This window comes from Mustela erminea, chromosome 14 (genome assembly GCF_009829155.1).
Source record: "Mustela erminea isolate mMusErm1 chromosome 14, mMusErm1.Pri, whole genome shotgun sequence".
Lineage (NCBI taxonomy): Eukaryota > Metazoa > Chordata > Mammalia > Carnivora > Mustelidae > Mustela > Mustela erminea.
The window spans coordinates 14,897,695-14,911,608 of NC_045627.1; the positions used below are offsets into that span (position 1 = coordinate 14,897,695).

A 13,914-nucleotide genomic window follows, 5' to 3' on the forward strand; every position below is an offset into this window, starting at 1 on the left:
TTCAATGTGGCCTCTTCTCTGCCTTTAGTTGCAGAGTTTGTTCTGCCAGTCTTTGGGTTGTTTCCTAGATTATTTGTGTGAAGTTTTTGTTTTCTAGTTGTATCCATAGGATGAGGTGAGCCTAGGGTCCTCCTACCCCATCATCTTCCCAGCCTCAATACCAGCTGGTTTATTTACTTCTTGATTTAGTTATTAGTTTTACACTTTTCATTACTTCTAATAATTCTCTTCTGTGATTGTTATGTGTCATTCATAACAATCATCTGTGATGCCTACACCAGTATGTCTAAAAGGTTTATTGTTAAGATTTGTATAAGTCAAGTTATTGTATTTAGCATCAAACCTTTAGAAAAGCTGCTAAAGGTTTTGATTTTAGCATATTATACTATACTAGTCAGAGGACACACTGTAGCCAGCAGTCACTTTTGGTTAGTATTCCTTCCACATTTTAAATTCAGTTTCATGGCTATTAGATTTGACTTAAGTTTTATAGTCTTCTCTCTTCTGCCTTCTGTTAGATGTACTAGCAAATACTAAAATAATAAAATGCTGGCAACAAGTAATGTTTTAATTTATTAATCTTTTTATTGATTAGGGAAATATCTCTAATCATTATTTATATTCTTCCACCTGGCAGGAAGATATTTATTCTGAATATTTGGTTAAATTTACCTAAGCTAAAATTTACCATGACACATGAAAAGATTTTAGTAGGTATTTTGCTATACCATAGATTCCAATGCTGTAAATCAGTCCCCTAGATTGATTAGAGGATCAACCTGTGATTTTCTGCTTTCAGATACGATTTTTTGTTTAAAATTGTGTCTGATGAACCAGTTATAATGATTTCTAGGTTTGTTTATTAAAGCCTGAAACTAATTACTGGCTTTGTAGAAAAGAAAGCTAGACATAGGGATTTTCTATTAGTAAACCCTGATTACCTAGATTGGTAAACCAAGGTGAATCCTGTGCACCAAGGAACTGATTCTGTCAGTATTAATCCCAAACTGCCTTCACTTTAGATGTCAGTTTAGAGCAGAAATTAAGATTGAGCATAAAATTTTTCAAAGAACTTTGAAAATTTTTAAAACTTCTTTTTCTGTGGTAGGCAAGTTTATGGAATAGTGATTTTTGTCAGTTTTTTTTTTTTTAACCTAAAATTTATGTGAACTATTCCATACTGCATTACAGTTTAAATTATAGCTGATTTGGGGGTGCCTGGTTGGCTCAGTGGGTTAAGCCTCTGCCTTCAGATCAGGTCATGAATTTAGGGTGCTGGGATAGAGCCCCACATCAGGCTCTCTGCTCAGCGGGGAGCTTTCTTATCCCTCTCTCTCTCTCTGCCTGCCTCTCTCCTTGTGATCTCTCTCTCTTTGCCAAATAAATAAATAAAATCTTTAAAAAATATTTTAGCTGATTTTGACACTGTTATTTTGTATATGTCGTTCAGTTTGCTAAATTATGATTTACAAGTCCATAAATTGTTTTTTTTATTAGATAGTATGAAAACAGTTTGAATGAATGTTCATTTTTTTCATCATAGAATAAAATAGTCTCTGTATTTGAGCAGTGGCATTACTAATTTGTGAAGAAATCTCAAGAAAAAATGAAGATAACTTCCTAAATTTTTCTCATTCTTTTAAGAGCAAAATTCCAGTCGGAATTAAAGCTGGGAGTTCTAATAAGGTGAGTCACTTTTGTTCCTTGAATATTTTTTGCTTTACATTGTGAAACTTACCATTTCCTGCTTGACAGAAGAGAACTGTTCTGGAATTAGTTGGCAGTGGGAACATTTTGCTCCATAGTCCCACCTTTCTAATTCTTGCCACAGGCAGAGAACTTGAATATTTTACAGTTAAATTATATAGATTCTTTTGAGATACATCAATTCTGTCTTCTGTAGAAGAACTATAGTAGCATAGTATAACTATAGTATCAGATGCCCTGTGCAACAGGTGTTTTATCATGCATGTATTTTTAGTCTTGTGTTCCAACTAGTCAACCTGTCATCTTCAGGATTATACTGTATAGGGTACACAGTTATCAAGGTATTTGAGGCATAGTACTTTTAAATGGCATTAATTTTTTTATTTTAAAAATATTTTTTCAGTTATTTTTTATTCTTCATTATGCTTTTGGAAATTTTGTCTCTGTTGATATATGTAGCTTTGTTAATTTTAATAGTTGTGTAGTACTCCATTGTATGAGTATCTCATTGGTTAGCTCTTCCTATGCTGATGAGCATTTCAATTGTTTGGAGTTTTTTGCTATTATGAACAGTGATGTATCAGCATTTTCATCCTTTGTCTCATTGTGTACACATGTAAGAGTAGGCAGGTAGATATTTAGGTAGATATTTAGAAGTAAGGTTGCTGGGCCATTGATTATGCCTATCTTAGCATGATGAGATAGTACCAAATACTTTCTAAAGTGGTTGTACTTTATTTTTGTTTTGTTTTGTGTTTTGTTTTTTGTTTTTTGTTTTTTTTTAGTGTTGCTCTGGATATGGTTTCAGTTGTAAGGCTGTTGGTTCAAGGGTTTATTCATTTTTATAGCTCTAGATAAATATTGTCAAATTACTTTCCCAAGAGGGTTTTCTTATTTTACATGATCACCAGCATACCAGTGGTAATTGTTTTTAATGTCTTCTTTCATTGGTGGGAATTTGTGACTCATTTTGATTTCCATTTCTTACATATGTAAGAGGTTTTGATAATAGGGTGTATCTGTGTCATCACTGACAGATTGCCAGTGGAACTTGAAATAGAGAGAAAGCTAATAGTTATTACTAGACTTACTATGTACTTCCTTTCAGTACTCAAAAGTGGCAAACGATACCAAAGAATTAGAAGACTGTGAGCAAGCTAATAAACTGGGAGCAATTAACAGCACGCTAAGGCAAGTTTAAAAAATATTCTCTTATTTAGTATATTTATATCAGAAATATTCTGTTTTTCTTGTGATTTTGATGAAACAGTAAAGTTTCAAGTCATTCTCTTTTTTTTTTTTCAAGTCATTCTTATGAAGTTATTCTTCATCCTAAATTTCATGATTGCTTTGCTTCCTCCTCTTAGTGGATTTCAAAAATATACCAATTTTTTAAATTAAATTTTTTTTTTTTTTTTTTATTTCCAGCATAACAGTATTCATTATTTTTGCACCACACCCCGTGCTCCATGCAATCCGTGCCCTCTATAATACCCACCACCTGGTACCCCAACCTCCCACCCCCCGTCCCTTCAAAACCCTCAGATTGTTTTTCAGAGTCCATAGTCTCTCATGGTTCACCTCCCCTTCCAATTTCCCCCAACTCCCTTCTCCACTCTAAGTCCCCATGTCCTCCATGCTATTTGTTATGCTCCACAAATAAGTGAAACCATATGATAATTGACTCTCTCTGCTTGACTTATTTCACTCAGCATAATCTCTTCCAGTCCCGTCCATGTTGCTACAAAAGTTGGGTATTCATCCTTTCTGATGGAGGCATAATACTCTATCCCCAGGGGTACAGGTCTGTGAATCACCAGGTTTACACACTTCATAGCACTCACCAAAGCACATACCCTCCCCAATGTCCATAATCCCACCCCCTTCTCCCAAACCCCCTCCCCCCAGCAACCCTCAGTTTGTTTTGTGAGATTAAAAGTCACTTATGGTTTGTCTCCCTCCCAATCCCATCTTGTTTCCTTTATTCTTCTCCTACCCACTTAAGCCCCCATGTTGCATCACCACTTCCTCATATCAAGGAGATCATATGATAGTTGTCTTTCTCTGCTTGACTTATTTCGCTAAGCATGATACGCTCTAGTTCCATCCATGTTGTCGCAAATGGCAAGATTTCATTTCTTTTGATGGCTGCATAGTATTCCATTGTGTATATATACCACATCTTCTTGCACCCAAAACCATAAGATACCTAGGAATAAACCTAACCAAAGAGACACAGAATCTATACTCAGAAAACTATAAAGTACTCATGAAAGAAATTGAGGAAGACACAAAGAAATGGAAAAATGTTCCATGCTCCTGGATTGGAAGAATAAATATTGTGAAAATGTCTATGCTACCTAAAGCAATCTACACATTTAATGCAATTCCTATCAAAGTACCATCCATCTTTTTCAAAGAAATGGAACAAATAATGCTAAAATTTATATGGAACCAGAAAAGACCTCGAATAGCCAAAGGGATATTAAATTAAATTTTTTAAATTAATTTTTTTTAATTTAGATTTCAAAAATATATCAATAGTGACTTTATCAAAATGTAAAAATACAGAAGATTGTTCTGCTAACAGGACTTATGGATCCATTCTTCCTGGTTATTATAAGAAAAGGAACTTGAACTTCTAAGTCTTTTGTAAATAGTAATTCAGTCTGTGTGTTACATTCTGAACAGCTAAAGTTTTCATTACCATCACTATTAAGTTTCATAGATTTTTTTTTCCCTATTGACTTTTCCTTATTTTCTCTAAGTAAAACCTGCTTGTGAAGGCCAACATAATTTGTGAGTGGTCTCAGATTATGCACTATGAAATGACTGAACATATCTATAATTGAGAGTAGGAAATGGATTATTACTAATCTTTTTAATTTCCCTATTTGCTTAGGTTTGCATTTGTGTACTATAATTGTTAGACTTAATAAAGTTATCAGTCATTATTTATTGAAAATCTTAATATAGAAAACTAGAGAAGATAATATAACATAATAAGATAATAAAATAAATTCATTTTATTTATTTATTTATTTAGTGACTAGATACTAACTTTTTCTACTATGTTTTTAAAAAGAGAGAAATGTAGATAAATTTGAAATCCCCTATGCCCTATTTCCCAATTCTGTTTTCTTTCCTTCTTAGAGGTAACTACTATCATGAATCCATCTATGGTTTTGTTTTTATTATGTATATTAAATGATGGTTATTTTACATATGATTTTATTTTTTCCTTATATAAAATGATACTGAATTTAACATCCAAATTTATTTTTACACTGTACATATTGCGTTCTAGATCTATGTTAAAACATGGGAGATTTGTCTCATTATTTCAGCTGATGAATGGTTTTTATCAGATGACTATTACCTGTTTTACTTATCTGTTCCTCTACTGATAGACATTTGAATTATTCAGATTTCTTACTTCTACAAATTATGTGACCTTGAGTGCCTTGATAAATTTTTTGGCATACAGTAGGAAATTTGGCATGCACTAGTGAGATTGCTGAACCTTATGATGCCCCTGTGTACCTGTTCTTGATATTGCCTGAGGGATTTCCATAGTGTTTGTATGGCTGCGTTCTGCCTCTGGGGCTGAGAACTGGTTTTGGTCTCCACATCCTTGCCAAAAATTAATAATGCTTGCAGATGAAATAGCATCTTACTTTTGTTTAATTTGTATTTTGTTGATTACTAGTAAGTTTGAGCATTTTTAATCTGTTTATTGCATATTAGTGTTTCTTAATGCCTACAATATATGTCAAGCACTGTTCTAGAGTAGTATTAAGCATATAGTGGTGGACATGACAAATTCTTTTTCTCATGAAGCTTAATCCTCTTTGTAGATCTGCAGTAAAAAAGTAAAATATATAAGAAGTAAGTAAAGTGGTGATGAGTGCCTGGGAGAAAGATAAAGCAGAGAAGGATGACAGAGGGCTAGGGGTTGTGTGGATGGGGATGGGGAAGTGGCACTGTTTTAGATTGGGTGGTGAGAGAAAGGCACAGCAATAATGGGACGTTTGAACAAAGTGCCCATAAAGGCACAAGTCGTAAGTCATAATATGGCTGCCTGAGGGAGAAGTATTCTAGGCATGTATAATTGTTAGTAAAAAGGACCTGTGATAGGAGTGTGCCTAGATGATTTGAAGCCTCCCAAAAAGGCCAGTGTGGCTGGAGTACAGTGGTCAAGGGCAAAATAGTAGAAGGCTGAGTCAGAAGATGCTAGGGATGGGGGCAGGGGTGGGGTGGGGTGGAGGGCTTGAAGACAGCTACGAATGCTGCTTTTAAACTGAGTGGAGTGAAAAGTCGCTGGAGGACTGGAGCAAATGCTTTGAGGCAGCCAGGTGCTATGTTATGTGGTTATTGTACTAATCCAGGTAAGACAGAATTGTGATAGCTGTAGAAATGATGAGAAGTGGTCAGATTCTGGACAGATTTTGAAGAGCAAGCTGACAGGATTTGCTGAAGGATTTGATGTGGGGTATGGAAAAAGATAGGAGCTATAAATGACTACAGGATTGGGAAGTGAGGCCTCTGCTCCAGCAGCAGCCTAGAAAGCAACAGCGAGCACATCGCTCAGCTTTCCCACTTGTTGCCACCTTCTGTGGAGCCTCAGCCTCCTCTGCTATGCCCCCAGCTTCCTTCTTTCCAGGCTGCGGTTAACCCATATGCCCACTGGGCTGCACAGTGGCAATCCCAGCATCATGATAAGTGATCATAAACCAGGTGATCACCTAGACTTATTCTGTATACCTCTATCATTATGCTGAGGATTTGGAAAAGGTGTTTATTCCTCATGGAATTATGGACAGGACCGAGCAGCTTACTCAAGATGTGATGAAGACATGGGAGGCCGTCACATCATAGACCTCTGTCTGCTCGAGGGAGGCTATAAATTCTTTGCTGACCTGCTGGGTGGTATCAAAGCACTGAACAGAAATTGTGATGGATCCATTCCTATTACTGTAGATTTCATCAGACTGAAGAGCTATTGTAATGACTAGTCAACAGGGCACATCAAAGTAAATGATGGAGATGATCTCTCAACTTTCTTTTTTTTCTTTAAGATTTTATTTATTTATTTGTTAGAGAAAGGGAGATAGAGAGAGAGAGAGAAAACAAGCATGTAGAGTGGCTGGCAGAGGCAGAGAGAGAAACAGGCTCCTGGCTGAGCAAGGAACCCAACACGGGACTCGATCCTGGAATCATGACCTGAGCCAAAGGCAGTGGTTAACCGACTGAGCCACCCAGGCGTCCTGATCTCTCAACTTTGACTGGAAAGAATGTCTTGATTATTGAGGATAAACTGACACTGGCAAAACAATGCAAACCTTGCTTTTCATTGGTCAAGGAGCATAATCCAAAGATCGTCAAGGTCGGAAGCTTGCTGGTTAAAAGGACCCCTTGAAGTGTTAGTTATAAATCAGACTTTGTTGGATTTGAAATCCAGACAAGTTTATTGTAGGATATGCCCTTGACTATAATGACTACTTCAGGTATTTGAATCATGTTTGTGTCATTAGTGAAACTGGAAAAGGAAAGTACAAAGCCTAAGATGAGAGTTCATGTTGAGTTTGGAAGCATCTGGAGTCCCATTGAAGTTATCAGTAGAATGCTCTAGGTCTGTGGCCATCTGCTTAGTAGAGCTTTATTGCATGTATCCTCTCAGAATTTTATCCACTTTGTAATTTAGAAAGATCCGTTGCTGCATTCCTGAAGTCTTTATTCACAGTACGAGCCTATAGACTATTCCTCTTTGTGTGGAGTATTGTTCGACTTGTGAATGAATAATAAACTCTTAAAACACACCACTGTTGAATGAAAATATTGAAATTGTATCTGTAAGAAACATTTAAAGAGAAGATATATTAGTTTTTTAATTGGTATTTTTATTTTATATATTCAAGAAAGAACAGAAGTGATTGAATATTGTTAACTCTATACCACTGTGTGTTTAGAAGAGTAAGGAGCAGTGAGTGTTTGTATCAGAGACAGCATCTACAGTATTGTTCTGTTGGGTAAACCATATGTCTTGGAATTATTTTACTGTCTTAGTAGAATTAACTGTTTTCTCGGGTTTAGTCAGATGATTTCCAGGGAATCTTTGTCAACAGTTCATTTTAAATACAAATCAATAAATTCCAAAAAACGTTAAAAGAAAAAATATTTGGAACTAGAAAACTAGGAGTTGCCATTTACTGAACTGGGGATACTTGCAGGAGGAACAAGTTTGATGGAAAATTATAGTTCAGTCTTGGACTTGCTACATTTGAACTGCCTATGAGACATCAGTTGGAGATGTCGAGCAGGTAGTTAGATCCACAAGTCTCAATTTCTGGGGAGAGATAAAATGTGGGAGTCATGTGTGAATATATGGCATTTTAAAACCATATGACATTACCCAGGAAAGAATATAACTAGAGAAGTTATCCAGGGATTGGGACTTAAGTCACTGTAGAATTTTAAGGTAAAGTGCCTTTTTATATTCTTTGCTGTTATTTCTCCATGGTGAAACAACATGGGGTTGGCATGGGGTGTAGAGGTGGGATAGTATGTACTTTTAAAATATTATAATTTGGGGGCGCCTGAGTGGCTCAGTGGGTTAAGCCTCTGCCTTCACCTCAGGTAATGATCTCAGGTCCTGGGATCGAGCCCTACTTTGGGCTCTCTGCTCAGCAGGGAGCCTGCTGCCCCCTTTCTCTCTGCCAGCCTCTCTGCCTACTTGTGATCTCTCTCTCTCTTTCAAATGAATTAAAAAATCTATATTATTTGTAGGCATTCCTCATGCAATCTGATCACAATTCTTTGGCCATATGCATTATTAGGGCTTGTCTTTTAATTTTGCTTATAGATATTTTGTTGAACAGAGTTATTTTTAAATTTTTAAATCCAAGTATAACAGAAATGCAATAAGGTATATAAATGTTAAGCATAAAGGTGAGTTTAATTTTCCAAAGTGAACCCAGCTCTGCAGCAACCATCCAAAACAATGTACTTGCTGCCCTGAAGATTGCTGTGTGTACTTTTCTGGTCATTACCACTGTCCAAAGTTAACCATGATTTTGAATTACAGTAGCAGAAGTTATTTTTGCCTATTTTTATGAAATAATATGGAATGTATTATTTGTGTCTGACTTATTTTATTAAGTATCATGTTGTGAGAGTCATCCATGTTCTTGGACTTAGTAGTAGCATTTAATTCTTTTTTCATTGGTTTCCATAGTTAAAACTGCACCAAAATGTTCCCATCCTATCATTGATAGTTGGAATTTTCCACTTCACAGCCATTCCAAAAAATATAGTAGCGGACATTTGGTGTTTGCATTTGGTATGCATCTATGTAGAATATACCTAGAGGTGAAATTAAGCAATACTGCCGAGACGTTTTCCAAAATGACTTCTAAAATACATTGCTACTGGTAGTGTATGAGAGTTCCTCATTCCACAACTTCTCCAGCAGTTGGTACTATAACTTTTAAACAGCCTTACTGAAATATAATTGACATGCAGTATACTGTACCTATTTAAACATGCCTCATGGTGTTTTGACAGGTGTGTACACATGAAAATCAGTTTAATCAAGATAGTTATTTTGTCTACCACCCTGAGAAGTTTTCTCCTGCTCTTTGGAAATCGCTCTGGTCCTTTCCTTCCTGCCCCTGCATTGCCCACTTCGAAGGCCACTGGTTTTAACCCGGCACCATCTTGACAGGAAGTCCCTGGTAAAGACTAGGAAGTTGTGACGTAAATAGCTTGGCATCCATCTTCAAACTGACTTTTAGAAAAGCTGGACTACTTCCCTTCAACCCACTTATAAGCCAGACCGAGCCAGTTCTATTAGCATTAGATTAGCCTTCGCCATCTTTTCTGCTGCTGTGGCTTTCAGGCAGGGTTTGGAATGAAACGATCAGCAAAGCATCACCACATAAGAATCCTCAAGGATAAAAGTTCCTCTAAATTGTATTGTTAACAAGAAAATAGGAATTTATGTCACAATTGCTTTGTTCTTGACTATTTTCAAAGAAAAACTTCTCTATTAAGTAACATAACTATAGTTACCATCTCAGCTGTAACTAGAACTTGCCTTCTTGCTTTATCACATCCTGTATTCCAGCTGAGTCAACTATGATACAAGTATTTCCATTAACTTGTATTATTAAGTTAATTGAATATTCCCATGGGGGGAAAAATCCCACTGTGATTTAAATTGGCAACGTTTATTTTATTTTTTTTAAAGATTTTATTTATTTATTTGACATACAGGGATCACAAGTAGGCAGAGAGGCAGACAGAGAGAGAGGAGGAAGCAGGCTCCCTGCTGAGCAGAGATTCCCTTGCGGGGCTCGATCCCAGGACACTGAGATCATGACCTGAGCCGAAGGCAGAGGCTTTAACCCACTGAGCCACCCAGGCGCCCCGGCAACGTTTATTGATAGTGGATTTTGTGCAGTCAGCCTTATGTGGACTTCTAGTGGTTATGTCATGTAACGGTTTCTCAAATACAAAATAAATTCTTGGCTATGATAGTAACATATTTAGGAACTACGTGATTTGTACTTGGTACACAAATAACTTTATTACCTTGTTTTTTTCCCTGTTGTATAGTAAATAAAGAAGAAGGATGATAGCTCTCTTATAGATGTTGCTGTTATGTATTTAAGACAGAGATGGTCTGAATATAGGTTAAAGTGAATATAGGTCAGAATTTATTTGAATGACTGTAATTGTTCCAAGATCTCCAAGTAGAGATCTTGATCTTATATTTTATTAAAGGTGAGGTAGTATGGAAAGTGAATGATATGCCATGATTAAAGTGACATTGGTGCTACCAGTGAATACCATGTAGGAGGGGAGCTCCTAGAAATGCAGTTTTTGGTATTTTTGTCCTGTAAATACAGAAGCAGCTTAAATTAAAGGAATTATGAATGTAAATTTATTTCCTACTTTAGAAAAAAATGATTGCTATTTCTAAGTCAGTCGAAAAGGCTAGGTTGACTTTTGTATTTAACTACATCTCCTATATTTTTGTAAAGTAATTTTCTAATGGAAATTATTATTAAAATAGGGCTCATAGTTTTAGTATAGTTAAATAGAAATACTTCATGGAAGTTAATATGTATATTTTTCAGGTAACTTGTTTATCATTCCTTCAGGTAACCACTAATTGAATTTATGAAACTATCTAAATTAAAGACATGATCTCAGATTATCTGGTTTTAATTATATAAGATACAGTGTAACATTTTCCATTCCCAATTTAAATCATTTTTCTTTTTTCTTCCCTCTTTCTCCTTAATCAAAGCAAAGAAGCATTCATTGACTGGGTGAGATATGATGATTCACAGGATCATTTTTGTGAACTTGATGGTAATAAATTATTGTAATGAAGTTCTTTTAACCTTAATCCTTTTATAAGAAATGGAAATCAGTGAAAATATAATCAGTTATACTTTGAATACACTGGGTATTGCTGAGTGGATCTTATTATTCATAATAGCATTCATTGAGAGCTTATGTTCTAGCCATGTGCTGAGTGCCTTAAGTACATTATTGCTAATCTTTATACTTACCTTGATAACTATGTATTATTTCATGTCCTGGGAAACTGAGTCTCAAGAAGAGTAGCTTGCCCAGGATCACACAGTAAAAAGAGGCTGAGACAGGATTCAATTCCAGATCTGACTGGATCCCATACCTATATTTTTCCCATCATGACACATCATCTCCTATGGACCTCTATTTCAAGCCACTCAGTTTAGGTCTATGAACATATAAACATGTTCACACTGGAATTTTCTGGAGGTGCCAACAAACATAAAGACACCTTGCAATATTGGGGAAGACTCTAATTTGACTTCCCCACAAGCCTTTTCCCAAGAGTCCCCTGGAATAGTATGAAGAGAGGGCGCTGTTCAGCAGTAACTACCATGACTCTTACTTCAGAAGGTAATTGAAGTGACTCAAAAATTTTGATCTAAGGAGAATATTCCCAAGAACTGTGCCGAGTAAACTTAAATCATTCACTTGGCCTCTCTTCACTTTTTACCTTGATGTCATAGTTGGTGGAGAAGAATTTGGGGTTCAGGAATGCATGGCTGTAGGCAGCAGGAGTTCCTCAGAACTTGGAAAGCACTCAAGTAGTCATAGAGCTTCCTAGAGGGTTTTAGGGGATCCATCTGTAGAATTGTGCTCATCCTCCAGTCTGCCGTGCAGCAAGTTAGAGTGAGCTGCTACAATAGCACAGCAGATTGAGAGGTTGCCAGGAGGTGCAATGTTAACACCATGGCTTATAAGGTTTGAGCAAGGACATTTTTTGTTTTTCAAAGATTTTATCGATGTATATATGTATGTATCTATCTATCCAATGTGAGCAGCCAGGAGGGGCAAAGGAAGAGGGAAAGCGAGAACTCAAGCAGTCTCTAGGCTGAGCAAGAATCCTGACTCAGGGGTTGATCTAACCACCAAAGATCATGACCTGAGCCTCAATCAAGAGTCACACATTTGGGTACCTGGGTGCCTCAGTGGGTTAAAGCCTCTGCTTTGCCTCAGGTCATGATCCTGGGGTTCTGGGATCGAGCCCCGTATCGGGCTCTCTGCTCAATGGGGAGCCTACTTCCACTCTCTTTGCCTGCCTTTCTGCCTACTTGTGATCTCTGTCTGTCAAATAATTAAAATCTTAAAAAAAATTTTTTTAAGAGTCACACACTCAACCAACTGAGCTACATAGGCAACCCCAGCAAGGATTATTTTTAGATTTTTTTTTTTTTAGTTGACAGAGAGGGCACAGCAGGGGGAGCAGCAGAGGGAGAAAGAGAAGGAGACGTCCATGCCCCTCCTGCACCCAGGTGAGCAGGGAGCCTGTCACAGGACAGAACCTGGGATCATGACCTAAGCTGAAGGTAGATGCCTAACCAACTGAGGCACCCAGGCACTGCACCTGCCGCCAGTAAGAATATTTTTAAGAGATCTGAAAAAAAATTTCTTTGGGTATCTGGATAGAATAATGGGAAATTAATAAAATACTCCTGTTAGGATATTTAGAATTGACAAATGTTTCATCAAAGCAAGCTGTTGTACCTAGGTTAAGGATTGACATCACTGCTTACTCTTTAATTTGTTCTCTGGTTGTCATTCTAATTATGCTTAGTGTTCAACACTCACAGTCAAGTCTTGCCAGATTATCATTTTACCTATTTTTTGATTAAAATAAAACATTTTTAGTGCTTAATTAACAGATTTTTTAATTAAAAATCATTTCTGTGAATATTTCTTATAGTAAATAATATCAGTATATATTTCTTTTATAGGTATTTAACAAAAAATGCTACTCCATTCCAGAGATCCCTTGGTAAGAGCAATGATGTATCAGTCACCTCTCATCAATATAATGTTAACTAATTTTTTAACATTAGCTTTTTATATTATAAAAATGGAAGAGATGTCCTATAAGAATTTAGGATTTCATAATTTAAAAATTAGTAATTTTTATATTATGTGTAGTCCTGAAACATATAAACCATTTTACTGGTTGGATTACCACTACTTCTCTGGGTGGTAATGTTTGTGTATGTCCCAATTATTTATATATACAATTTTTTAAAACACTTCAGAGTAGCTTTAGAGTCATCATCTAGCTATTTCAGTTATGTAAAACCTTTTGATTAAAACAATCTGAAGAATATTCACCCCAGTTTATTGGTATATATTCTCTACACCCCTGTTCTCTGTTTTGTTTTTGTTCTGTCTCTGTTTGAAGAAAAGATGACCCTTATAGATCAAATAGTAGATTTTTAAATAATTTAGCAGTTTAAGGTAAGCTCCTTTCCCTACTCCTGTTTTGTTGTTGTTGTCGCTGTTGTCTCTATGCATGGCCTCTTCTCCTTTGGGTTTCTGCTCAAATGTCACCTCATCAGAGAAACTGGCTGTCACCTGCCTATAGAAAGCATCAACCACTCTCAGTGTGAGTGTTGACACTGCTGCCCACTCTGAGTACCAAGAATGACCAGAGAGTGCAGGGCAGGTTATTTAGTTAATCTGTTCATTGTCCATCTGCTCCAACTAGATTGTCAGCTGCCTGAGGCTTTGTCTTTCAGGTTCACTGCTTTATCCCTAGTGCCTAGAACAGTGCCTGGACATGGTACTTGCTCAATAAATGTTTGCTGAATGAAGTTGTTGGTTCATAAATAACCTATATAG

The 13,914-nt window shown here is 36.4% G+C and overlaps 1 protein-coding gene across 1 annotated transcript in view; it reads left to right on the forward strand.

The window, feature by feature from the left end:
• The window catches only part of LOC116573473 (ERO1-like protein beta), a 60,762-nt gene that overhangs the window by 28,135 nt on the left and 18,713 nt on the right, over positions 1-13,914 (forward strand). Inside the window, exons 3-5 of the mRNA XM_032313636.1 lie at positions 1,645-1,686; positions 2,816-2,898; positions 11,021-11,085. Of these exons, the coding sequence (XP_032169527.1) occupies positions 1,645-1,686; positions 2,816-2,898; positions 11,021-11,085 (190 nt within the window). The remainder of the gene's footprint in view (positions 1-1,644; positions 1,687-2,815; positions 2,899-11,020; positions 11,086-13,914) is intronic.